This window comes from Diplotaxodon limnothrissa, linkage group LG15, assembly GCF_057381915.1.
Source record: "Diplotaxodon limnothrissa isolate DT_005_m linkage group LG15, D_limnothrissa_male_GT1.1, whole genome shotgun sequence".
In the NCBI taxonomy this organism is placed as follows: domain Eukaryota; kingdom Metazoa; phylum Chordata; class Actinopteri; order Cichliformes; family Cichlidae; genus Diplotaxodon; species Diplotaxodon limnothrissa.
The window spans coordinates 31,396,655-31,424,469 of record NC_140610.1 but is presented as its reverse complement, the minus strand read 5'-3'; the positions used below and the strand labels follow the sequence as shown (position 1 = coordinate 31,424,469).

Sequence of the window (27,815 nt, the reverse complement as noted above, 5' to 3'; positions counted from 1 at the left end):
TTAAAACAGATCATACATAAACCAGAGTTTTAGTTTTGTATTTCTTCACATTCATTTTGACTTTTAAACTTTCCTATTCAGTTTAGTTTCAGTCAGTTTCCAGAGTGGGTTTGTTTGTTTCAGTTTAGTTCTGATTTGTTTGAAAATGTTTAGTTTTGGTTTAATTGTGTTAGTTTTAGTCTTTTTATTATTATACAGAGGGTATATGTGGGAGCAAAAGATTCACTCACAGCCATCACAAACATCCCAAGTCTCAATAAACATGTGCATAAAAGCCTCATCAGGAAGTCAACAGTCTTTTTAAATGTCTGACTTTCATTGCGAACTCAAACAATTTTTCACACTAATTTTAGTTTAGTTAGTTATAATAAGCTTGCCCTACATTTTCGTGCCTTTTTGCAGGAAACCCAAACACATATAAAAGGCTGCAGCCAGGGTTAGAAGCAGGAACCTTCTTGTGGTGCAGCGCTAACCACAGCAACGCCATGCAGTTTTGTGTGGGGACAAATTTTAGTTTGTGGTAGCCACCTGTCCACAGTTACAAACCTCATGGCACATCAACAGGTCTAAAATCAGCTTACAGTCATGACGTTTTTATTTCAGCATTTGCTTTTATCCTTTCATCTTCTTTTCATTAGTAACCTATATTAACCTAAGACCACAATGATAATACCTCAAATCTTCCCCTTGCGGGCTTTTAATTGATGGCAACTGAGTGGCATTTTGAGCTACGGTGTGACCCCAGATCTAGGAGGTGGGTGGAGGGAGACACCAGTGAATTCCCTCAGCAGTCTGATTACACCACCCAGCAATTTTCCATGTTGACATTTTCTAAATGTAAAAGACCGCACAGTCAGAAAGTTGAAGGTTGGATATTAATCATCTACCACTTTTGTTCTAAAAAATGTGTGGGGTTCAAGGAAAGGAAGTAAACAACACTTATTCGGTGACATCTGTCACGGCATTCAAATGAAGTGAAAGAAGTGATCAAATAAAAACCTCGTTACAGTGAACTTTTAATGCACATATAAAAAAAACATTTCTTAGTGGCGATCTAGACGACGTGACAAAAACCTGACAATCACCCGACTAGTTCCCTAAAAGTCAAGATCAAGTGATTTAAGAGGAAGTTTAAGATGATGAATATTCAGACATTTCATGATGATCACAGTTCAGTGGCTGTGGTCCAAATACATATATATCTCATTCGTCCTCTGTCCTCCCTCATCTGTATCTACTCTTCTCCTTGTCCTTGGACCTCTTGGGAGAGCGACTGCGGCTCCTGTCCCTGTGGCCTTTATCGTGCCCCTCTTTCCCATGTTTGACCCGGGACTTGCTGTGCTTGTGGTCCCTGTCTCTGGAGCGAGATCGTGAGCGTGAACGCTGGCGGCCTCCCTTTCTGTCCCGCCTGCCCTCCTCACTGTCCTGGAAAAGAAGGAGAGGCAGAGTATGTTCAGTAAAGCAGCTCGTCTTTAAGTCCATAAAGAGAAAGCTACAAAAAATGTTCTCTTCTCTCTTTTGGTTACTGGTATTTAATATATTTTCATCAGTACACAATTGTAGGATTTGCATACGTATGGAACAATAAGCTCTATTATTACCCGGTTTCCAGCGTGTTGCACAAAGCATCCTGAGGGTGGTTTGCAGCCTTAATGCTGCTAGGCTAGCAATCAGCTCATAAACTGTTTCAGTTTCAGGAGATTCTGAAGGCGTGTGTCATGCAGGAAATAAATTTGCAGTAACTGAAAATGACGTCAGTCAGCCAAGAGTTATGTTCAACTTGTAAGCCTGAGAACAAGGATCAGTCAAAAGGATTGACACAAGATAAGACCTGACAGATAACGCACAGGAACAAATTTCATGTTTCGCTTTTTCAAGGTAAAAGTTGCTACTTTCCCCTCGGACCCATGGCATCTCTGGGAAATGAGTGTTTCTCAGGCACTCGGGAAATTATTTTCCAAGAATCTTATTTTGTCTTCGTTTTTCAGGTAGGGCTGGATTTATTCATGCACGAGCCGTTTTTGTTTATCCGAAGTTCAGACATAACAGGAAAATGCAGGTTTCTCTCAAATAAAGTAAACGACTAATTATTTACTGTCGGCGGGCAGGAAGTCCTGCAAGGACTCCTTCTGATCCAGAAAAATCCCAATAATATGACCTTTAAGTTAACCTTTTACATACACTGAGGCTATTTATGACATGACTGAAAGATCCACATATTGTCTGACACTATTATACATTAGACACAAGTTCAAGAGCCAAAAAAAATTGCAAGTCATGCAGTAAAAAATTTATATTTACAACATGACTGATCAATGTCACGTTACAAAAACAACAGTGTATTTCTTTTCTTTTAAAAATGACCATAAATGTTTGAGTGTTAGCATTTACTGCTATACTTAAACATGAGTAGAGCAGTTACACAAATGCAATGATATAAATATTGCAATGAATTCTGTCCTGACTGGTTTCACTCCACATCCAAAGTTGTAAAAAAATAAAAACAACCAATCTATTCCATTCTTTTCCCTGTGGAGGTGTTGATACACTGGGCTCTTTTCTAGGCAAAAGAGCCTAGAAAAGAAGATCTTAGGAGAATAATTAAAAGTAAATACTGACTGGACAAATGTATAATTAACCAAAGAAACAAGGAAACACATCACATGATAAGCTGGGGCTATCTTGACATCTGATACCATCTGTGAAAAACATGCTGACTATTAAATTCCATATGATGCAGCTGAACATGTGACACACATGTTTTTGTGGAGTCATTGCAGAAATGAGAACAAACGGTTTTTAACACAATCAACAGACTGTCCACAATGTGCTGGGCTACACACTGACAGATGGTTTTAATGGAAACGAGGAAACTCCAGATATCAAAGGTCAGTGTGTAAACAATGGAGTCGATCACTTCATAACCTAATTAGGCAGCCAGCCAGGTAACTCCTCGCCTGTAAACACAGACGCTGTAAAACACAGACGCTGTAAAACACACTCAGGGACAGTTGTAACTGACAGCGAGCCCATCACCTAACGAGGCAGATTTCTGTCAAACATTTATATTCAACTGTGTGTGTTGTGTGTATAGACCTAGACTAAATAGGGCTCAGTGATGCACTGTGATTGCAGCTCTGTATAACAAAGGAAATAACTCAGTGAACACAGTATAATTATTTCAGACCCTAAATCAGGGATGTCCAACTCCAGGCCTCAAGGGTTGGCGTCCTGCAGGTGTGTTGTCCCTGGGTCAACACACCTGAATCAAATGATTAGTTCATTATCAGGCCTCTGGAGAACGTCAAGACATGTTGAGGAGGTAAATTAGCCATTTAAATCAACTGTATTGGTTCAAGGACGCATTTAAAACCTACAGGACCTTGAGGCCTGGAGTTGGACACCGCTGATCCGAAAAATCAATACTGGTTCAGTCTTTTGCCAAGTGAACTGTAATGATCTTTGACCTTTAACATGTTATCTGAGGCTCGTATAATGAGATGTACCTCTTGTGTTTTTTACAGTTTCTCAGAGCATTGCTGGGAGGTCCGATCTCTGAATCACTGACAACTGTCTTTTCCACTTGTGAATAATCCATCTTATTGTCCATGGTGGAATTCAAATTGTTGGGAATGACCTTATAACCTTTCCCAGACCGGCTTCTCTAAAACCGTCACCGATATCTTTCCTCTGTGGTGCGGTGATAACACTCTCTTGAACAGTTCAGTCCCACACACAACCAAAACCTCTGCTGTTACAGAGGTGCTCGAATCGTCTGATCATCAGTTAAACAAGTGCAACACATTTTCAGGACCTGACTGCTGCTTACTCTCTAACACATCTCCTTCATTGTTATTATGTTAGCTGGATGTGACATGGGCAGTAGAGCTTGTGATTACAAGCTTCTAAACTATTTAGAAGACTTTTCTAAATATTAATATATTTACTGTGTATAACAATATAGACTGACTATTTATAATCCATGTAGCCCACCTTTTCTATAAGTAGAAATCAACTTATTGGAGGTACTTTGGTTGAGTGAGTGGGAGATGTGCAACTATTTTCTTGATCAATTACTTTCATCACTGATATATCAGAGTGTCTGTTTTCTTTTTGAAAAAGTCAGAACCTGTACCAGGTTAAAGCAGTTATATGTGCACAAGAAATAACATGATAATAACTGTATGTTAATTAAAACGATCCAGTTAGTCTTTAATAAAGGTGAAGTGTCACCTCATGTAGAGGCACGCATCTGCCTCTGCCTCCGTTTCATGGTAATATTCTTTTACTACTCCAAGTGTTACCAGCACAAGTACTGATGATAACTCTTAGAACACGTAATACCTTCATCTGCTGTGTGAAATTTATATTTCTATAATGATACAAAATACAGCAGCTAGTATGACTAACTCTCTTTACCACTGGGTTAAGATGGTTTAATCCCTCAGAAAATTCAACATGAATTTATAGCTAAAGAAGTTATGCTCTACTTTAACATGAACCGTGCTGCCACTCTTTAAAACAAAGGAAAACAAAAAAAGAAAAGAAACTATGACCGGGACATGCTTTTTATGAATATAACTGTGTAGGACTGTGATCCTTCACAGATGATGATCAAAGATGCCAAAACCAGAGTTATGTAGGTTGCCACAGGACAGCATCCTGTCCCCACCGCGCAGAAAGTCAAATATTCAAAATTCAGGACTAGTGACTCACAGTTACCTCGGTTTGATTCTGAAATGAGCACCTGCCTGACTGGAAGTGATACTTTGATGCTAGCATATTTTTCTCAAACAGCACGACACCTATAAGGGCACTGCACGTGGACAAACTGTGCTGTCACTAAAGGGAACTAAATATTAGAATAGTTTACCCGTGGCAATAAAGGAGCACTCCACATACTGTTAAAAGCTTATCCTAAACATTGGCAAACCACATCTGTGACCACTTTTAACTCATTTGTGTCTATTCATGCTTTTTGTTTTCGCCATATATCTCTATGGTTTTTTGTTTATTATAAAGTTTAATGCAACCTGCTCCGAGACTGCAGTTGTAAATGAGCAGTTTTCCAATGATCTGACATGATTACACTTTATGTGTTTGGTATACTGATGTTCATTACCATGTGTTACCCTGTTAAATAAGTGGAAAAATGGAGTGTTGTCATTGTCTTCTGACCTTTGACACCAACAAGGCATTTTTACACAGACAACTGCATATCAGTGTATATGTCTCGATGCATGCTCAGTCATCCAGATAAGTAAATCAAAAGGTTGCTTCTGTGATCAATGTATACTCTCCGTTTTTTTGGAACATTCTCAGTAAACCCAAGAGACTATTTTGTGGAAACATCCCAGTAGACCAGCAGTTTCTGAAATACTCAGACCAGCCCATTTGCCACATTCAAAGTCACTTTAACAATTCCCATTCTAATGCTCAGTTTGAACTTCAGTAGGTCATCTTGTTAATGTCTAAATGCATTAAGTTGCTGTTGTGTGATTTGAACATAATTAAATAACACAAAGATAAATATTTGTGTTACTGGACAGTTAAAAGGCGTACCTAATGAAGTGGCTCGCATGTCTTTAGGTGCATCACTAACAGAATTAAAAACATTTCTAAAACAATTCTTACTGATCAGCGAGCAAAGAAAAAAATGTTATGTCATGTCATGGACTGACTATTACCTTGCGCTTTTTGGACTTCCTGCTGTCCTCATCATCTGAATGATGATGGTGCCTCTTCTCTTTATGTTTCTTCTCAGAGTGCCGATGACTCGGTGCCTCCTCTTCTTCCTCGATTATCAGGTTGTACTTGGAACTTTTACCTGAGTTATGGAAATCTCCAGGAAGTTGAGACAGTCAGTTCTGAAAGCTCTGCCAACTCAAACCAGGAAAAGAAAAGGAAAAAACAAAAAACAAACAAAAAAAGCACACAGCAGCTGGCATGTACTGCAGAATGATATGTTGTGGCACGAAGTGGAAAAGCTGGAAAACTCAATCCCAGCCTATTGACGCACAAGGATACTCTTGTTTTGGCTTCACCTGATCCTTGAGAGCCAGTTTGGATCGATTCTCTACATCCTTCTCATAAGCTTTGAAGTCGTCTTTAGTGTATTTCCCCCCTAGGAAACGGAGAAAGCAGTGAAGGTCACAGCTAATGAAAAGGTGTGGTAATACAAAGGGAGAACAACACCACTAATGACAGAAACTTTGGTGTAACTGGTGCACTTTAAACAACATAAACTAACATGCAAACCACAAAGCCTTCAGCTTCATTACCTTTCCCTTTCCATTTGATCTTTGCAACTGATTGACTGAAGTCTACGTGAATGCGTCTGTCGTCAATGAGCACGTTGTCCATTTTGAAGTAAGCTTTCTCACAGTCTTCTTGCTGTGGAGAAAAACCCCCCCACAGTAAATCTAAGGAGCTTGGAAAGAAAAGCGTCTGGACTTCTTTAAGTTGCTTGAAGACATTTCACCTCTCATCCGAGAAGCTTCTTCAGTTAAAAAAACAAAACAAAAAAAAAAAACTGGTAGTAAAGCTGCTCGATAATGGTAAAAGTTGTAGTCCTGATTACTTTGCTCAACATTATAATTTAGGTTATATAACATAGCACTTTACATAGCCTCTGTAGAAATTATCCACACCCTCACTTATCTTAACTGCACTACTGTATAGCTCTGTGTAAATAATCATTCTGTACATACGATAATTTTTAATCCTACAACTGTTTACAACTTGCATAGTTCCCATTTCTGTATAGCTGTATATCTCAGATTCTGTAAAGTTATTTATTTCATATTCTGTATAGTTTTTCATATTTATATCCTTATACTTATAGTTATAGAATATTCACAACATACTTCATACCGTGTACATTCTAACATACCATAATAGACCCATTTCTGTAATATACTTACATATCTATATTATTGCTAATATATATTGTAATATATCTATATCACTAAAGCACTTCTGGATGGATGCGAACTGCATTTCGTTGCCCTGTACCTGTGCATGTCAGAATCAGAATCAGAATCAGAATGGGTTTATTGCCAGATGTTGAGGTTTACAACATTAGGAAATTGCTGCGGTGCTTCAGTGCAGACAATAAGAATTAAAGTGCTATGTAGAAAGAAGATATGTGCATGAGATATACATGAGATATATACATGAGAATAAGAATTATGAGTGCTACGTAGAAAGATATATACATGAGTGCAGGTGGTGATCAGTGCCAAACATGAAATGATGCAGTGACACAGCGTAGGGTCATGTGTTGGTGGCGGGGACAGTCATGTGGTTATTGTTCATGTGTCCAACAGCAGAGGGGAAGAAACTGTTTTTGTGGCGAGAGGTTCTGGTGCGAATGGACCGGAGCCTCCTGCCTGAGGGGAGCAGGTCAAACAGACTGTGTCCAGGGTGAGAAGGGTCAGCTGAGATCCGAGCTGCACGCCGCAATGTCCTGGAGGTGTACAGGTCCTGCAGAGATGGGAGTCTGCAGCCAATCACCTTCTCAGCAGAGCGCACAACACGCTGCAGTCTCTGTTTGTCCCTGATAGTGGCTCCAGCGTACCACACGGTGATGGAGGAGGTGAGGATGGACTCGATGATTGCAGTGTAGAATTGCATCATCGTCCGTGTTGGCAGGTTGAATTTCTTCAGCTGCCTCAGGAAGTACATCCTCTGCTGGGCTTTCTTGATGACGGAGGTGATGGTGGGCTCCCACTTCAGGTCCTGGGTGATGGTGGTACCCAGGAAGCGGAATGAGTCCACAGAGGTGATGGGGGTGTCAGTCAGGATGATGGGGGGGAGTGGGGCTGTGTGCTTCCTGAAGTCCACAATAATCTCCACTGTCTTCTGGGCGTTCAGCACCAGGTTGTTGTGGCTGCACCAGGACACCAGACGTTCAACCTCCCTCCTGTAGGCAGACTCGTCCCCGTCCGAGATGAGCCCAATGACGGTGGTGTCATCTGCGAACTTGATTAGCTTGACAGACTGGTGGGTGGAGGTGCAGCAGTTGGTGTACAGGGAGAAGAGCAGAGGAGAAAGAACACAGCCCTGAGGGGAGCCGGTGCTGATGGTCCGGGAGTCCGAGACATTCTTTCCCAGCCTCACGTGCTGCTTCCTGTCCGTCAGGAAGTCAGTGATCCACCGGCAGATGGGATCAGGCACATTCATCTGGGAAAGCTTGCCTCGGAGATAGTCTGGAAGGATGGTGTTGAAGGCAGAGCTGAAGTCCACAAACAGGATCCTGGCGTAGGTTCCTGGGGAGTCCAGATGCTGCAGGATGAAGTGTAGGGCCATGTTGATGGCGTCGTCTACAGACCTGTTGGCTCTATATGCAAACTGCAGGGGGTCCAGGAGGGGGGCCGTGAGGGTCTTGAGATGGGAGAGAACTAGGCGCTCAAAAGACTTCATGACCACAGATGTCAGAGCCACGGGTCTGTAGTCATTTAGTCCAGTGATCCTAGGTTTCTTGGGGACAGGGATTATGGTAGAGGACTTGAAGCAGGCAGGCACATGACATGCCTGCAGTGAGGAGTTGAAGATGCCAGAAAACACTGGGGCCAGCTCGTTTGCACAGTGTCTGAGGGTGGCAGGAGACACACCGTCTGGGCCGGGAGCTTTCCGAGCATTCAGACTCCTAAACTGCTTCCTCACATCTGCTTCATGAATATGAAGAGTTGTGGTCGGAGGTGGTGTGAAATCCTCTTTTGTGTGGGGTGAGGGGGCGGGTGTTGCAGGTGAACAGTTTGAAGGTGGTGATGGCTCTATGGAGGGGGGAGAGGTGGGGGAATGAGTGTCCAAAGTGCCTCTATTGTTGGGGTCGTTGGAGGTGTGAAGGCTGCCTGATGGCTCGTCAAAACGACAGTAGAAGTCGTTAAGGGTGTTGGCTAAGAGCAAGTCATCAGTGGAGTGGGGGGTTTTAGGCTTGTAGTTTGTAATATTCCTAAAACCTTTCCACACAGAGGCCGAGTCATGTGTCATGTGTCATGTGCAATGACAATAAAGTTGAATTCTATTCTATAACACACATTAAACTGAAAACCCCCTCCCACCAGGACGTTTGCATATGCAGACCAAATGGCAACGTCTACCAGCACCAAAGTGACAAAAACTGTAGTTCCTCTTATGGCCTCTTGAGGCTAACTTCAAAAGCAAGTTATTCTCCACAGACTGCAGTAATGCTATTTGGTACAAACATCTTGGCCTATAGACAGTTTTCAGTTTCATAACAGCTTTGCAGTGGGCGTTTCTGTAGGAATTAAGCCACCTCTGCTAATTCTGAACTCGTCTTCTCCAGTGTGTTTGTGCTGTTGTAGCATTATTAATGAATTTATCTGACAAAGCAATACATCTCATTGGGTGATTCAAGTGGTATAAAAGGTTTGTGGTTCAGTTTTGGTGACTGAACTTTTAGTATTTTATATTGTGTGCACTGAATGTAAACAGACACACTAATATATAGATGCCACTTGATAACCAAGCTAGCTAGCATAAGCTGTTAATACGTTTTGGCCTAAATATGGACACGTCTGGCTCCAAAATACATGCAAGAGCAAACCACTAATACTAAAGCTTCAATATGAATAGTCCAAAAACATCTGTGCATGTCGTTGACAGTCATGCAGGAATTAATGCGTCATCAATCATGTGAAACAAGAATCAAGATCGAGTTTTGATAAAACGTTAAGTTACTGGAAACTGAAACCAAAAGACAGCAGTAATCTGTTATATTTATGATATTTTCAGCGTTTAAAAAGCAAAAATATGCTTTTCCAAAAATAAGAAAAGAAAAAACAGATGTTCTCAACATTAATGAACTAAGCAAACAGTAAGAAACCCTCTAAACAACAGCAAGGTTTTCCAATAAGAACCATTATCAGTGCCTACTATCAGATATCCAAGAAGAAGAAAAGACCTTGAGGAGAATTTGACATTAAGTGCCAAACTCCTTAAATAAGAATGACAGGCAAAGGTATCCTCCCTACTGACAGAGATTACATGGCACGAAACCTCTCTGCTAATCATAAGGGAAAACCCCTTGGCTGGGACTCACACCATGTAGCACTACCAATGAATATTTAAACTTTCATTAATCAGAAATCAAGAATTAGGGAACATATACATGGACATCAGCTGAACAGCTGAAGTAAACAACACAGGCCTGCATTTGTTTTTTTGCTTTTATAAAAAAAAAATTTGGTTCTAACTTTTAAGCCATTTTATATTTGTATAAATGAATGGTAACAATACAGTATAAGTTACATACATTAGCAATAACAGCTGGGGTGTCAAATTGAATTACAGATCACAACAGGGCCCAGATGTAGTACTGTATGTAATTTGCTAACATGCTTGAATCAAGAAGCATCCTGGATTTCTATTGCTGCATATCCCATTATGTCTTCTTACATACAGGGGGTACAGAATTATTAGGCAAATGAGTATTTTGTCCACATCATCTTCTTCATGCATGTTGTCTTACTCCAAGCTGTATAGGCTCGAAAGCCTACTACCAATTAAGCATATTAGGTGATGTGCATCTCTGTAATGAGAAGGGGTGTGGTCTAATGACATCAACAACCTATATCAGGTGTGCATAATTATTAGGCAACGTCCTTTCCTTTGGCAAAATGGGTCAAAAGAAGGACTTGACAGGCCCCGAAAAGTCAAAAATAGTGAGATATCTTGCAGAGGGATGCAGCAGTCTCAAAATTGCAAAGCTTCTGAAGCGTGATCATCATTTGGCCATATTTCAGAGCTGCAACATCACTGGAGTGCCCAAAAGCACAAGGTGTGCAATACTCAGAGACATGGCCAAGGTAAGAAAGGCTGAAAGACGACCACCACTGAACAAGACACACAAGCTGAAACGTCAAGACTGGGCCAAGAAATATCTCAAGACTGATTTTTCTAAGGTTTTATGGACTGATGAAATGAGAGTGAGTCTTGATGGGCCAGATGGATGGGCCCGTGGCTGGATTGGTAAAGGGCAGAGAGCTCCAGTCCGACTCAGACGCCAGCAAGGTGGAGGTGGAGTACTGGTTTGGGGTGGTATCATCAAAGATGAGCTTGTGGGGCCTTTTCAGGTTGAGGATGGAGTCAAGCTCAACTCCCAGTCCTACTGCCAGTTTCTGGAAGACACCTTCTTCAAGCAGTGGTACAGGAAGAAGTCTGCATCCTTCAAGAAAAACATGATTTTCATGCAGGACAATGCTCCATCACACGCGTCCAAGTACTCCACAGCGTGGCTGGCAAGAAAGGGTATAAAAGAAGAAAAACTAATGACATGGCCACCTTGTTCACCTGATCTGAACCCCATTGAGAACCTGTGGTCCATCATCAAATGTGAGATTTACAAGGAGGGAAAACAGTACACCTCTCTGAACAGTGTCTGGGAGGCTGTGGTTGCTGCTGCACGCAATGTTGATGGTGAACAGATCAAAACACTGACAGAATCCATGGATGGCAGGCTTTTGAGTGTCCTTGCAAAGAAAGGTGGCTATATTGGTCGCTGATTTGTTTTTGTTTTGTTTTTGAATGTCAGAAATGTATATTTGTGAATGTGGAGATGTTATATTGTTTCACTGGTAAAAATAAATAATTGAAATGGGTATATATTTGTTTTTTGTTAAGTTGCCTAATAATTATGCACAGTAATAGTCACCTGCACACACAGATATCCCCCTAAAATAGCTAAAACTAAAAACTACTTCCAAAAACATTCAGCTTTGATATTAATGAGTTTTTTGGGTTCATTGAGAACATGGTTGTTGTTCAATAATGAAATTATTCCTCAAAAATACAACTTGCCTAATAATTCTGCACTCCCTGTATAAGCTGATCCACATAAAGGTCTCAACAGCTGGTGATAAACTTCCCAGTAAATTATAAAAATACAATTTAGTGTTTCCTGTCTATTAAGATCCGCATACTTTTGCACGTTTTACAGATGAGCCAAACATTTCCCTGCTGCTTAAACCTAACAGAGGATAGATTTAGGCCTGGAATAGTTCATTAACCAGAGAAGCGGTATTAACGGCAGAGCTCACAATTCAACTCTGCTCCAGTGAGTGCAGACCTGAAGACCTGTTTGGAAATATTTTGTTGTAATGAATTTACTGGTGATAAAAAACAGGATAAAACAGTAAAAGTAAAAAAGAAAAATATTCTACCCAAGTAGTGTGGGCTCAAGTCTCTTAATATAGTTAGATAAAGACCTAACAATATTAGAAAGAAACCTCAATAATCACACAAGCAAGCACTTGGTGACAGTGGGAAGAAAAATATCACTTTTAACAGGAAGAAACCATCCCACTGAGTGAACGTCAGAGGAACCCTACTGATCGTTTGATCATTATTTACACTGAGGTAGATAACTGCTGTTCCATATTTTTAAAGCAGAGCTCGCTCAAAGTTTCAAATATACATTTGATGTACTTTAACATAATTCTTTTGTTTGTTTCATTTGCAATCTATATGCTTGTAGATCTTTTTAAAGACGCGCTTATGTTGCAATATATGTGACTCTACAATTAGCTATGCACTGCCTTGCATTGTTTTGCCCTCTTGTGGACGAATGCTAACCCAAATAATTTGAACCTGTTTTGTTTTTTTAAATGAAACATGATTGAAACGCCTCTGAAAGCTCCAGCGGTGTGCATGCAGGTGTTGGGATGTTCTGAGGCCAAGTGCACTCAATCAATAATTCACCATAGTCAGTGAAAAAACTAATAGTCCATGATTGTGTTCTTCGTTATCTTCTGATGGTGTAGATTTACGAGTTTACCACAGGGAGTTGCCCTTTTAATAGTTATAAGTCATTACCAGTCATAACCTGGGGCAAATTCCACAAAATCAAAGTTTTATGGTTTTTATTTTCACAATGTATAGCAGGCTGACAGCACCTTCATGATAAACACAGTCTTATATCGTGGGTTTAGTTCTCACTTCTCTATGATACCGACTCCACTGAGGCACGGCATGACAACAACATGTCACTATAAGAACATGACTGATTTCCATTACTCCTGACCAGGGTTTTCCCATCTATCACTTTCACTAAATTTATTGTATTTACTCTACTGATACTGATAGATATGCTTCCCCATTCTGCACATATGTATCACACAAAGGACAGTGAAACATGGAAGACTGTTAAAGATATACTGGTTGTGTCATGCAAACTGAAATGCCAAATGTGTACACACAAACATGTTATTAGGGACATGTTAATCAGTAAGCTAACCAGACTAATCGTGCCCTGGCTCAAGCTCATGACACCAAAACAGATCATCACGATATCTCTAAAAACTATAAATAGAGTAAACATAATGCACTGATTATATTATTATTATTATTATAGGGGAAAAAAGTGTTTCCTTAAATCTAGAACTTTTTCTTTAAACTGTCATCACTGCAGTATACACACACTTACCTTTTCAAACTCTATAAAAGCATAACAGAGGGAGTCTCCAGTTTTCCAGTCTCTGATGATCTCACAGCTACACAGAACAAAGGATTATTTGAAGAAGACAATATAGAATCAAGGCAAAATATAATAAATAGAAATAACTGAAAAACAAGATACTTTGTAGTACTTGGAGTGAAGCGTCACCTTTTTATGCATCCAAAGCGAGAAAAAATGATTTCCAGGTCCTCATCTGTGGTCACTGGGTTCAGCTTGCACACAAACAGCACGTTTTCTGGAGGCTTCACATCTGCATCAGGGAGGTCGCCCACCTGGATGGATTTACAACAGAAGAGCTTGAGTATTTATTTTTTTGCATCTTCTTACACGCACTCTCTCACACACACACTTCAACATAAAGCTGAGAGCAGGTTTCCTTATCTTACCATCTCCAACAGGATAGCCTGAGTCTTGGCCTCTTTCTCCTTCAGCTTCTCCTCCAGTTCCTCGGCTCCTTTCCCATCTGTATCATCGACCACTTCATCTGCACCGATACGGCCACTCTGCACAGCCATGGCAGAAACATTTACTTACGGTACTGTACAGAAGTCATGCTAATTTCTTTAGATTTTGCTTCCAAGGTGCCAGACCTAATTTTTAAAGTGGTTTTTGAGCAATAGTTCTCCTGGCTTTCTGACGATTGTTCAAAGTGTTTTTTGCATATTGGCTGCTTCTTTTACTGCAGTGTGTACAAGTACTACTTCTACACAATTCAGAAAGCATGTGCTTACAGCCATCTGTAAAACATGGCAAAGGCTCTGTCATGGTTTGGGGTTAAGTTTCAGCCAGTGGTGTTGGGGATCTTGTCAAAACTGATCGAATTATGAACGCAACAAAGTATCGTTCGATTCTGAAAAACCATCTGGAAAGGATCTGACTGGCAGCAGCTTAATTTTTCAGCATTACAATGATGTCAAACTGACTGCCATTGCAGTCGAAGCATACCTAGATAGAAAAACACACAACAGAACACTATCAGTCACGGATTGGACTCCGCAGGGCAGTGTGGGGTCATCTTGACAGAGAAGGCAGCCAACATCCAAAACAGAGCATTGATGTCCATCAAGATCAATATTCTTTTAAACAACTTTAACAAGCAAGCTGCCTAAGAAATTTCAGGATGTGTTTGATTGATTGATTGATTGATTGGTAATTTATTTCAACATGTGAACAATATACAAGTACATTTAGAAAAGAAATGAGAGAAAAAAAATATACTATACAAATTACATACAAAAAAACATTCTGATTAATTTACATGTTGAAAGGGAGTGGGAAGAAGTATACACTTATTTAATCCCACCCCTGTCCCATAAATTATCAGTGAATATTTAGTCAGCTTCCTTACTGATATAATTTGTTAAAGAAGGTGTTTGACCTTTAAGCTTGTTAAAATTAGAATCGCAAATATGAGATAGATATCTTTTTTATCTTAGCTTTATGATCTTGCTATGAACATCTATCTAATTGAAGCTGCGGCCCTATACTCACATCCAGCTGCTCCTTGGTGGGTTCAGGCGATCGATCAGGCACCGGTAGGTCAGGAGGGTCATCGAACGGGTCGTCCAGGATCACTGTGTGGTTTATCCTACAGAAAAATGTAATAATAATAATAATGATGATAATAATAATAATATGCCCTGAGGTTTTTTTTTATTAAAGTAATAATGAACGCAGCATTAACATTATTCTTCAAGTTGATAAAACAAGTGCAATACAGTTTGTCTTGACTCGCCTGATATCTTGGAATGGGACAAAATCCTTGTCAACAAAGGCCTCATTGATTTTGTTCAGGACGTCCATGCCCTCAGTCACTTCCCCAAACACTGTATGAACTCCATCCAGATAGTCTAGGTTCTCGCCAGTGGTAATTAGAAACTAGGAAGAAACATACCTCTAGATATAGTATCTCATGTTAAACAATCTTGCAAAATATTATTTAAAATGTATTTATAATATATATTACATACAGATCTATGATTTCTGTATGAATGTTGAATATGTTTATAGATCATCTAATCTGGTCTAACCAACAGGGGATGAATAATAATGTATTTTTTCTGTGGTTACTGGTCTGAAAGCACTCAACACTGGGTGCTCATCTCATTCACCTGAGAGCCGTGCTGATCATTTCCATTGTTCACCATGGACACCGTCCCCTTCTTCTTGTGTTTAATGCGTGGCATTTTCTCCAGATCAAAAAAGCGTGCCTGGTCCCCATACAGTTTGCTAATAAGGCACAATGGAGAGCATCTTTATTTTTTGTCCAACATCCTCAATCTGCTGCCCTCTTAAAAGACGGATAAGACTCACCTATACACAGATTCTCCTCCACGACCTGTGCCAGTAGGATCTCCAGCCTGCATGATGAAGTCTCTCTGGAAAGAAGATGAAGAGTTATGACATGTTACACATATAATGTGAAGAAAAAGACAGAAAAAGTGCAAAATCTTCATTAGAGTCTGAAAAAATATGGAGAAGATTACAGATGTTAAAAGTTTCTACTGAAAAGTCTACATACGATTAAATATATGAATAAAAATTGGCAGACGACACCCAAAGGCAAACGCCCGGTGGTCCAGCAGCATTAAAACCCTGACAATGGGTTTGCTTTACGCAGTGGCAGCACAACTAAATCAAGAAGAAGCTAAAATAACGGATGTCTGAATGAAATACTCTAACTGACAAACTGCTGCATGTGTCAATTTGATAGGTTTCTTTTAGACTTTGCTGCAGGCTGACAGCAGCAACTTTGTCTCTTTATAGCGGCAATACCTGGAGTACGCACAGGTGACTCTCGACGGAATGAGAAATGAAATTACTCCAGTTATTTTAAAACTTTAGCTACTACATTTTTCTCATTTAATTTTACAATATCAAATACAAATCTAATATGAAATTATACTCTGACGTTCAGGCTTCCAGTGATCCATCCATCTACTGCTTATTGGGGTTGCATGGGCAGCAGAGAAACCCAGACCTCCCACTCCTCGGCCACTAACTCCAGCTCATCCAAGGGAACAGTGAGGTTTTCTCAAACCCGCCAAGATATGATCTCTCTAGTGCAGGGTTGTCAAATATACGATCTGGCTTTGGAAAATGTGAAGAGGGGCATAAATTGTGGACTTTTAACTGTATTTTTCCTGCTTACAAAGACCTTCCCCATGGCCATTCATGCTACACCAAAGTAACTAACTGGCAGTTAGACATTTAAATGACAGAAAAGTTCTTCTTTTATTCATTATCTGCTATAGAAAGTAATTACAGGAGAGCCTCGTTAATGAGCTACCAGAACCTTGTTTTCTGTAATTTCACAGAAAAAACAAACAAACTTCAATTTACAAGAACAACATTTGTTTATCATGTAGAAAAACTGAGACGTACTGCATGCACGACCATGCAGGTGCTAGACAAGTGTAACTAGTAAACTGTTTGGGAGTATTTAGAGACTTGTCCTGCTGATAAAGGTGAGCCATGGAACATGGATAAAGTTCTGAGGACTATCTGTCTCAAGAAAGTTGTGGCTAACAAGCAAGGAGGTACTAAAAGGAAATTTAAATCTAGACTAATCAACAAGTCTGAACGCATGGGAACAAACTTAGCAGTAGAAACACCAACCTTCCTTTCTTACACGGTAACGTCTACATGCTGGTTTGCCATTATGGCAACAATGCAGTTTCAATTGAATTTGAATTCTGCCATATTAACTTGTTACTGGGTCCAAATGCAACACCACTTACACCCAACTTCCGCTATTACTACATACCGTATTCTGGGTTGCTTGAGGTTTCCCAAAGAAAACCAAATTTGAACCATTCACTACCACATAAAGTTTATACAGGACATTTCGCTTTACCTGCACATTGTGGATGAGGCAGTAGTTGTAGTATTTTATCTTGCATAACTTCAGAAAGTTTAAGCAAGCTGGAAAAAGAGCACAGAGTCCAAGTTAAGCCAAAGTAATTATAATTAACTAAGTCTTTATTAACAGAGTATTTATAGCAACACGATGTATGGGTAACTTTGCACAACACCGGCTAATGTTACTAAAACGAATATGAAGCAAACATGCTAACGACGGTAGCTAGCAACCATTAATTCTGTAGTTTAACGTCCCAGTGAGTGACTCAACCAGCAGCCGCTTACAGAAATTAGCTACCACCAAGAGTAAGAATTTTTGTAGTCTTACTTTTAGGCCTTTCGTCTGTAAACAAATCGATCACAATATCGCCCAGACTCGTTTCAAGGAGCACCGCCATGCTGACGTTCCTCTTCTCGCGAGAAGAAAATCTGCGCCTGCGCAGTACATTTGCGTGCTCAATGTTTTTGTTTTAGCTGTCCTGCTGCTGGGAAGTGAACTCAAAATGGAAATGACGTGGTCGACAGTTTGTGTTCTATTACTTCTTTTTGTCTCAGCAACTCGCACAGAGTCGTCGAATAGACAACTGAATACGGTAAGAGCCACGGAGGCAGCAAATATATGGAGCTAACTTGATCATCATAGCATTAGCTTACTGAGAGTCCAGGGCCCTATTCCGGAAAGCAGGTTTAGCCAACAATTGAGGCTAAACCTGATGAGTGGAAATTCCCAAGTTTTTTTTTTTTCTCCCAGAAAGAGAGTTAACGTAATCTCAGCCTCGGATACCTTGGAAACACTTTGTGAACTTACCTTGCTCACTAGCAAGTTTTAGTCAACCAAGTCGTCCTTCCACAGACTCCTCCCTTCCTGCAGCACCTGAACACATTTTTCAATTTCCTCATCCAAATAGCACATAGCAGAGCGAATTAATTTACAGAATTTTACATTTTACAAACACAGAAATCCTATTTACACGTTAGTTTACTGTTTTATGTACCCAGCATGAGTGCTTTTATAATCACTTAGTCGTCAACAACTGATACAGCGATTACGCGGATTTATTATCAACTCAGAATAAACTCTAAAGGCTAGTCTGCATCTTTCTAACTCTTGACTATTTCCCTGTAATAAAAAGGTTGACCGTTTTAATCAAATCTTTAGACACAGAACACGCTGATCAGTGATCAACCATATTTGTGTAATCGGTCACACTGATGGAAAAATGCGTGTCATAGTTGAGATCTTGGTGATGTGAATATGTGAGTGAAGAGGAGGCTGAAATGGTTTTGGTATTTTAAGAACTAAACCGATTTTAAAGTGACTTTTTAAAACGAGGCTGTAGAAAGTCTAACTATAATCTGATTACACATCATGTTGAAATGTGTTCACGGACTGAAATTCAGTCATTAAATGATATTAAAAAACATCCCACTGTCAACATCAGCAAACAGGTCTGCCTTGGAGTCAACTCGCACAGTGCATAAGGATCACAGATTCAGACTGGATCAAATCTGTATCCAATTCAGATCCAGCCATTTCCCATCTCATTCTGTCTGGACCTGCTTTGGATCAGTTCACAGTGGCTTATTTTGTCCCAAATCCCACAATGCAAGTAAAATGTCTAATTCAGAATATAAAGAGCTCTTTAAAAACTTTGGCATATCTTATAACATGTTTGTCTTTAATGGTTAAAGTTTACATTCATAACAGATTTGAAAATTTGTCCTGCATTTTTCAAGTTGCATTCAAAACAGGTGCAACATGAACCCAATTAACTGTAACATGTCTGCTATGGCTGCAAGAGAGACAGTGAAAGCAAATATTAGTTCACATTATAAAGGGTTAAACTGGGGAACACTAAAAGGTTTTTTTGCAAATCTCATTAAGAAATGTTTTTTCATGGGAGAAATGATAAAATCCTCCATTCAATTTTTTAAGGTGGTTACAGCCATTAAGTACATTCAAATATAAAACAGTGATTAACTCTCTGTAACTCTTTTTATTTACTTGTTGCCATAGTGAACCTGCTTCCTGCAATAGAGCACAGCTACATGTACTGTAAATTACAAGCATTGCAGTGTTAAACCTAATCCTTTCGTTTTTAATTACTGACCACCGTAGGAAAACATCCTAATCAATGTGACAGCGGGGACACTGGCAGACACACAGCTGCAAGACTCTAACAACTTACAGGTACTCGGTGTAAACTGCTCAGTAACCGAAGGTTTGTTTTCTGTAAGTATGAACTGCGACAATTAGTCGCCTTTTTGTTTTGTCTATTTTTTTTTCTTTTTTCAGATAAATTTAAACATATCAGTGAGTGAAGAGCAGGTGCTGGTCAATGACGTCCCAGTGGAGCTGTCGGGGGTCACTAGGTTCAACTGCCAAGCGCTTCTCTGTGAGTTTTTCCACACATTTATTCAAACCACTGTGGTTTTAATCAGGGGAAAGCACTTATCTCAGCTGGAAGAAAATATACTGTTCAAATGTTAGAAATGTAAATATTATTGTCAGTGTAAATTCAGTAGAGTTCAGTATTGTTTAATCAATCATGATTTCAAATGTATATCAGATTAGAGTAGTTTATTCTTATGCTTTTCCTTATTGTTTTTGTTAAAAAAGAAAAGAAAAACCACATGGTGGTTAATCACATTAAATATAAGTGGTCTGAAACACTTTGAGAATGAACCAAGGGGCAAGCTCTATATAACACAAATACAGATTATTTTGGTATTTGGTGAACTGTGAGTCATGCTGTGATAGTCTACTTAAATTCAATAAGAAAAATATGGATCTGGAAATGAACACAAGTCCACTTTAAAGTCAATTAACATTACAGTGATTGGAAAAGTCAGTGATAATGGACTTTTAGACAATCATAAATCACTAATGGTTTTTTAATGGACTACCCAACAGACAAACAGGTGGCTGGGTTCCACATTATGTTTCCTAATGTGAGTTTATCATTTTAAAAATGCCAAGTGATCAATAGGAAGACATTTTCCCATTAAGTAAGCATAGCTGAAAACCGTACTGCTGATTAAAGAAGCAATACATTTGAGCAGTTGAAGCAACAACTGAAAAAGCCTAAGTCTTCAGCTGGCAGCTTCATTAAAGTGTAACCATAAAACAGGAGAGATCAGAGACTGGCCAATAAAAGATGAAGATTCAGACATACAAATGAGCACAGACAGTGGGAAATGTGGCCTGTTCTGTTGAAGCTGCCAGTTGGAGCCCAAGAAGTAAAAATTCTTATATTCTTGCTCAGTTGTGCACAAGGTCCTCCCACCAGTCTTTTAGAGACTGGTTAGACCCAACTCCAGTTCTTGTTTTCAAGGGAAGTCTGTGGATTTCTTGACAGTGACATTTCAACCTCCAATTCCTCTAATTCTGCTACATTTTGTTTGTTTTTCTTAGTGGACAGTGTCAATGGGAGCAGTGAGTTTGAGTCTGGGGACATAGTGTCCACTGTTACCCGGGTGATGGTGAGCCAGAATAGGCTATACAGTGACTCAGAGGAGGTGGTGGCTCTTCAGGTCTTCAGTGAAGTGATAGAGATGGATGGCAAAGAGGTAAACACTAATTGTACAGCTCTCTGACAGAATCTCACAGTTTGTTTGTTTTTTTAATGTTAAGAATAACTCTGGAGTAAATATGACTGAAATTATCATGTGGGGACAAGCCTCTGTGGCTTTAAAGAGGTGGTGATTGCTTATACTAAACATGACCAGAGTTTAAAGCTGATGCTCTTAAAAACTTGCTTTCACATTCAAAAATCCAAAGTGAAACAGTTTATGTTCATGTAGCAACAGGAAATAGTGTTTCCTCATTTCTCCAGTACAGCCAAATCGGATGGACATAGCTTCCAGGTCTGAAATGTGAACCATATGTGGAAATCCCAAAAGTTGATTCTGTTTATGTGGACGTAGCGTTTTCAGTGGGAGAAATGTTTTTTCACTCATCCAAGTGACTCCTTCAGTCTCAGCTGAACGCAGGTTTCCCCGACCTTATAAACAGTACATTTGCACAGTGACTGAAAGTAGCACCACTGAATGAACAATGGGCCCTGATATGGTTCTTTCTAACGGCCAGCAGGGGGCGGCAATTGTGGTGGCTAAAAGAAGTTTATAAAAGTCTCTCGAAAAATGTCCCTCGCTCTATGACCTCATTAAACACTTTGCCGACGATTATGATGCCAGTCATTAGTTTTGAGTCTTAGAGGATGCAACTTAGTGTTTATGTTGTAAATTATGGTCCCCTTTAACATGCACAAAAAGCAAACAAGCCAGACTTAGCTTCTTTTTTATGGGGGCGGGGAGTTCACTTGTGATTGACAGATCACTTTAGAATGAGCAGTCAGCCTTGCTTTAACTGTGAAATTTGGATAATGGTGACAACAGGGCTTTTTTTGACCCTATGCGACCCATATCCGATCACGGTTTGACAGTGTGAACAGCACAAATCCGATATTTTCAAATCCGATCTGGGTCACTTTCGCATGTGGTACTGAATCTGATACATATCTGATGTTTTAGAAAGCAACTGCTGTTTGAACGGTCATGTCACATTAAATCCGTCTTCTACATCACTGACACAAGACAGACGCCAATTAACAGCGCTAAAGAAGACATCGCGAACGCTTGCTGGCCATCCAGTGAAACTGTTTGGAAGACAGCGTTGGAGAAACGTGAACATTTTATTTGTACTGTATAATCTGCAGATTCTGACTGAAATCTGCAACTATCCTTTGAAGCACCGCTCCTCTCTAAAACAGCAATGAGGATAATTATTAGGCCATATCTAAATAACAAAATAACTTTATAACTTAAAGCAAAATTGAGAAACGTAAAGTCCAAAACAAGTCTTTATATTAAGGGCCATCAGTCAAACAATACTGTTTGGTCTGGGTCTAAACAGTGCGTTGTGTGTGACGTCTTCTTTTGCACATGCGGGCCGCTTTGAGGGTTCACACTAGAGCGCGTTTGCTGTCACATTTTATTTGTAGTGTGAACAAGCAGACAAAAAATTCGGATTTGATCAAAAAATCAAATCCTTAATTGAGCATTAAGACCTGCAGTGTGAACGTAGCCATTGTGTACGGCATTCTAGAATTTGACTTGTCATTCAAGTCAAATTCCAAATGCATTGTGGGATGCGCCTTTTGAGTCTGATGACTCATGCATAAAATATGCATCAAAGAGGCAGCTTAAGTATGTTTATTTTAAAAAGTTGTTGCATTTTCCTTTTTGTTTTTTTTTGTGTGTGTTATTCAGGTCCAGCAGCCTGACATGTGTGAGGTGAAAATACTGATGAGCCCAGACTTCCAGAAGCTGGCCCAGTTTACCAACATCTACCCCATTGGACACAGTGATATCTTTAGGGTTCCCAGAGAAAATGATGTGGTTGTCACAGATCCACCAAATTCTAGAAAAGGTTTGCTTTTTGTGTCCTAATTGTCAGTAAACTACTCATTAGCTGTCCAGTTTAGAATATTGGCTATTAATTAATATTTAATATTTTTCCTCCTGCACTTTTCAAATCAGATGAAGAGCAGCTGATCTCTCAGACCACAAGCCAGTATCCTCTGAAGCACACAGAGACCACCCGGGAAGAGATTGCATCCCCTGGAAAACTCCCAGAGACCCCCCTGCGTATGGATCCTGACCTCCTGTATGATGTCAGATATGATGATGAACTTGATTACACTTACCCGAGCCAGCCTGATCAGAATCAAATGGAAACTCCACCCAAGGAACTTATTTCTTCTTACTCTGTAAGTGCAAGTCTGCAGTAAGATCACACTCATTCCAAACAATACAGTCTGCTCCACAAGGAGTTTCATAGGGTCGGACTGAGGATAAACCAAGGCCAGTATAAAATACTGTAAATCACACAAAGCTACTCTTTGGAGTCACAGAGTAAAAACAGGGAGCCAGAGTCTCTACTATTAGGAAGATTAAAGTGAAAGATCTGAAAAAAAATGTCAAAGTTTGTAGTTATTTTATGTTATCAGGAGAAAATATTGAGTTATTTCCATCACAAACTACACAAAGTTAGCTATACAAAAAGAAATCCTGCAATCCAGCAGTTAAAAGCACATCATTTCCTCAATTTTGACACTTCTAGTCTTCACAAAGTGAGCACATTGTTTGAAAATTTCTTCCACAACAATTAACAATGTCTCCCCAGGCCATGTGTCAGTGGGTAGAGCAAGCCAGGGAGCGTCTGCGGCGCTTCTGTTCCGAATCCCTGCCTCTCTTCTTCCTGGTCATGTGGGTGGTCGTGATCGGCGTGGTCGGATCAGCCGTCATCGTCAAGATCTTAGATGTGTTTTTCCCAATTTGTGAACATAAGTGAGTTTGTTGCATAGATACAAGATGAATGTAGCTGTTGTCACCTATTGGTTTCTTTACTCTTTGGCTGCCGCCATATTTGTTTTCTGGAGGTGGGAGTCACCATATTTAGATGAAAGGGTGGCGTGCTGAGTTGCTAAAGAATGCAAGCTTGGTTAGGAAGCATTCATATTCATGTGCAGACATGCATATTGCTAACAGTTTAATGTAATGCTAGAATTTCACTCACCAGAAGAGAAGAGCAAACTTCTTGAACTGCCTCCTAACTTTAAACTTTCAAATTCAAATTATTGAGTTGCAGAAAAATTCCTGGCAGATGAGGCTGGTTCTGCTGAGTGTTTTTCCTTCCCCCTTTTGCCAAAGCGCTTGTTCATAGGGGTTATATGATTGTTGGGGTTTTCTGTTGTAGGATCTTTACCTTATAATACAAAGCGCCTTGAGGCAACTGTGATTGTGCACGCTATATAAATAAAATTCAACTGAATTTTTGGTGCTGACCTCAAGTGGTCATTAGATGAACTACAGTTCTTTTTGCATCGGCTTCATTTTTGGGACCCAGAGGTTGGGTCCCAAAAATTTTGACCCCCCCGTGATTACTTCCAACAAACTTTATTTTCTGTTTTACAGGCGCATTTTTAATGTAAACTCTGTCCCTGTGATGCCAGAGGATGAGAAGCACAATCTCCTGGAGAACATAGAAGTAGAAGCAGAGGAAGAAGAGAAGAAGCCTTGAATGAGGATCATCTTGACCGGCTCCTCCAGTTTGTTCCTATTTGTTGTTTAACCTGCGGTTTGGCATGGCCTGGTTTTGTTCTGATCTGTGAATCACCACAGCTTTTCCTGTCACTTTACTCTTTCATGGTCTTTGTGAATCTTTTCATCAGCCAACATAAGCTCATTTAATGTTAGCTTATATGAGTCCCTCAGAATGGAGATTAAAGTGAGAGATTTATGGTGCTGAATGTCATGATGCAATGAGATTAAAGTATGGAAGGCTTACGGTTACCTTACCAGAATCTGCTTTCAGCACATCATGCAGAGAATCTGCAACAGTGACCACTTTGGCTTTACCCACACCCAAAACATGTTTAGCTGTAATGCAGTTAACAAAAACAATGTCCAAGATTCAAGGGATTATCAGATGAGCTGAAGCTCTGCTTTTTGAGAAACACTTCGTTTTTGGTTTTTTTTTTTTAAGTCATTTTAGCTGAAGGTCAAAGGAAAAGACTGATACCGCTCTCCAGCTGCTGGTCTTGTTTAGATTTCTTTAAAGAAATCTGCCAAAATCTTTCTACAAGCAACCCTTCCTAACTGGCACCCATGTTGGAAGGTGTTTTGAAGCTCCCATCTAAATGAATGGTAAGACCCTCTCAATATTATTTATAATGTCCATCAGGACAAAAACTGGAAAAGGCCTTTTTGGTAATAACATGACATAACAGCTCTTATATAAACTCAAACCATTCAAAGTTTACTCTCTTTCCTTTGCTTCGGTAAAACTAACTGTTAGCTGCAAGGCTAACGTGATCAACCCAGTTTCCTGATGGCAGAGCTGTGCAGACACAGTGTATAGGGCATAAATACAAATGATTACATTAACATAAGTCATTGAAATTTCACCACCAGGGAGCAGTGTTTTATCAGTGGGTGTTTAGAAATGTTTTTGAATGTAAGCTTCTTTACTTCTATTTGGTAATTCTATTTCTGCCATATCCCTGATTCCGCAAGTAGCTTTGCTTTTCCCGGTATGATATTGTTGATAAGAATGTGCTCCTAATGACTTGCCTGGTTGGCTCACTGCACCATCTTGTGGTACAAATTGGTATTACACAAAAGTATAACCTTTAGCCTTTGTATCAGATCTGCTCCAAAGCTCAAGACCAAAGCAGTTTGATATGGTCTACATCCTCAGAACTGTTACTAAATGGACCATTTATCCTGTTTAGTTCAAGTTTACGTATCACTAAAAGTTTGCAGCGCAGAATAAAAAGCTAGATGCTGTGGGGTTAACCTATAAATATGGACAAACTGAGAATTTTAGAACCAGAACCAAACACTTCAGAGTTCCCTTAAAAAAAACTTTGTGTATGTAGCAGTTCTTTGTTTTTTCTCCAAAATCATTCACCTACAGCTGGAAAAAATGAAGACAGCTCTAAATGCATTAAATGTATTTAAAAGTAAACAGAGGCAAAGACACTTGCTTAAATCTGTTGAAATGTCTAAAAAGACAAAGCTAAGCAGATTACTGCGTCAGTTTCTGTTCTGTCGCTACTAAAAAACTTCTTCCTTTGACTCGACATTACTGACGTTCATCTGTTAATTGTCTTTTTTTTTTTTTCACTGTGCCTCAGTTTTTGTTTTTTATAAGGATTCTATCATGAGAAGGATTACTATGTGGTCTACTTTAATCAGTATTGTTTGTGGCTTCCTGTTACTAATATTGTAGAATGTCCGTGAAGCTGTTCAGAATGTCTATGCACCTTCTCCATATATAAACTACGAGCGGACTGATACAGTCCAAGACTGAAACACAACTCTTGTTCAAAGAACGAATCTGCATGTCCTCATTATCACTTCAGTGGCCTGTGCTACAAAGTAGCTGTTCTTTTCTGAACTTGGGCTAAGCGACGCCACAATCTGGCTAAGCAGTCACACAAAGGTGGTTATCAACTGCAGAAGTTACCCCCAGTTTCCCATCTATCCATGTGTGCGTTCACATAACAGAGGAAGTGCTGATCTCAAACATTACCTGCTCCAGAGCAGGTTAAATGTTCAGCAGGTTTAGTTGACCTTGCGAAGCTTTAATCATGCTTTGCAGTGCAGCCCTCTCTGATGTTTGGCAGCTCTAGGTGTGAAGGATCAAACGGCTCAACAGGCTGTCGGTGAAAAACCTGCGTTTTCATTCATCATAAATTCACAAACCACATTTTCTCTTTTCATTGGGTTTTTTTGTTTGTTTGTTTTTATGTGCGAGGGTGTTATTTTACTATTGGTCATGCTTTTTCAAAGACATCCCAAAAGATCAGCTTGTGATGTCATGATTTTCTCTCCCTAGGGCTCAGTTAAACTGCAGTATGCATGATATACTGCGTACAACGAAAAGGTGCATGCATAGTGTAGCTAGTGACTAGAGTTTGCTGCTCCATCAACAAGTTTTCCATTAAAAATAGGAAAGTGCATGATGACTTAAAACAGTGTTGGAATCTGCCTCAAGTTGTGCAACAGAATGCTGTACGCAACACCTAGTTGGTTCAGAGTTAAACAACAAATGTTTTAATTTGGTCTTTGATACATCAGCGTGATATCTTTTTTTGGCATCTGTGTGCATACATTGTATGAATTACAGCTGGACTGTGTATTTGGGTCAGAAATCATGCTAATTAAAAGCTTTCCTTACAACCATCACATGGATATATTGTCTGATAATTGTCTTTGTATGTTGGGTGATCATACTGTGTTACTGTACAGACTAATGATCAAGTGTTATACTGGCACGTAATGTCTACCTTGCGGAGCGACCATGTACCCCTATACACCAAGCATCATGGAAGAGCTCAGAGTACAACCATAAAACTAAAAGCAAACTCAGTGTAGCTCCATTTTACAGGTGGAGGACACTGACATTTTCCCCTCATATTTTCTGACCGTTTTTCCCTAATTTTGCATTAAGCTGTGGTCATTGACACTACTGGTGGAATGATGTAATACATGCATCCTACAGAGGATGTATAGGTAGTCCAGTTCCTCCAGGATGGCACATCAAGACATGCCAGTGCCAGATTTGCTGTGTGATTCCAGGAGACAGGCAGTTAGTCTATGAGAGCTGGATAGGGCTGTAAAGGGTCCTGCATCCCTCAGCAGGACCGGTATCGGCTCCTTTGTGCAAGGAGGAACCGGATGAGCACTACCAGAGCTATTAAAAAAAAAAAACCTTCAGCAGCACACTGGTGTGAAATGTGTCTGACCAAACAATCAGAAACAGACTTCATGAGGGTGGCCTGACATCCTTCAGTGGGCCCTGTGCTCACTGCCTAGCACATTGAAGCCTGTATGGCATTTACTATAGAATACCAAAAATGGCAGGTTGACCAGTGGCATGTTGTGCTTTCACAGATTAGAGCAG

The 27,815-nt window shown here is 39.9% G+C and overlaps 2 protein-coding genes across 2 annotated transcripts; one reads left to right on the top strand and one right to left on the bottom strand.

Annotated features, from left to right (window-relative positions):
* Positions 1-1,004: 1,004 nt before the first annotated feature.
* On the bottom strand, positions 1,005-17,767 carry ppil4 (peptidylprolyl isomerase (cyclophilin)-like 4). Its single transcript, XM_085372532.1, has 13 exons — positions 17,670-17,767; positions 17,337-17,404; positions 15,794-15,858; positions 15,592-15,709; positions 15,216-15,358; positions 14,972-15,068; positions 13,867-13,983; positions 13,628-13,752; positions 13,448-13,514; positions 6,282-6,393; positions 6,028-6,124; positions 5,688-5,820; positions 1,005-1,425 (listed from the first exon to the last, which is right to left on the bottom strand). Exons 1-13 carry the CDS (start codon positions 17,737-17,739, stop codon positions 1,225-1,227), a joined length of 1,413 nt encoding a protein of 470 aa, XP_085228658.1. The 5' UTR covers positions 17,740-17,767; the 3' UTR covers positions 1,005-1,224.
* ginm1 (glycoprotein integral membrane 1) lies at positions 17,766-27,090 on the top strand. The gene is made up of 8 exons (XM_085372533.1): positions 17,766-17,934; positions 19,461-19,532; positions 19,638-19,737; positions 20,757-20,911; positions 22,613-22,772; positions 22,883-23,112; positions 23,529-23,692; positions 24,320-27,090. The coding sequence occupies exons 1-8, from the start codon at positions 17,845-17,847 to the stop codon at positions 24,423-24,425; spliced, it is 1,077 nt and encodes a 358-aa protein (XP_085228659.1). The 5' UTR covers positions 17,766-17,844; the 3' UTR covers positions 24,426-27,090.
* The last annotated feature ends 725 nt before the right edge of the window (positions 27,091-27,815 follow it).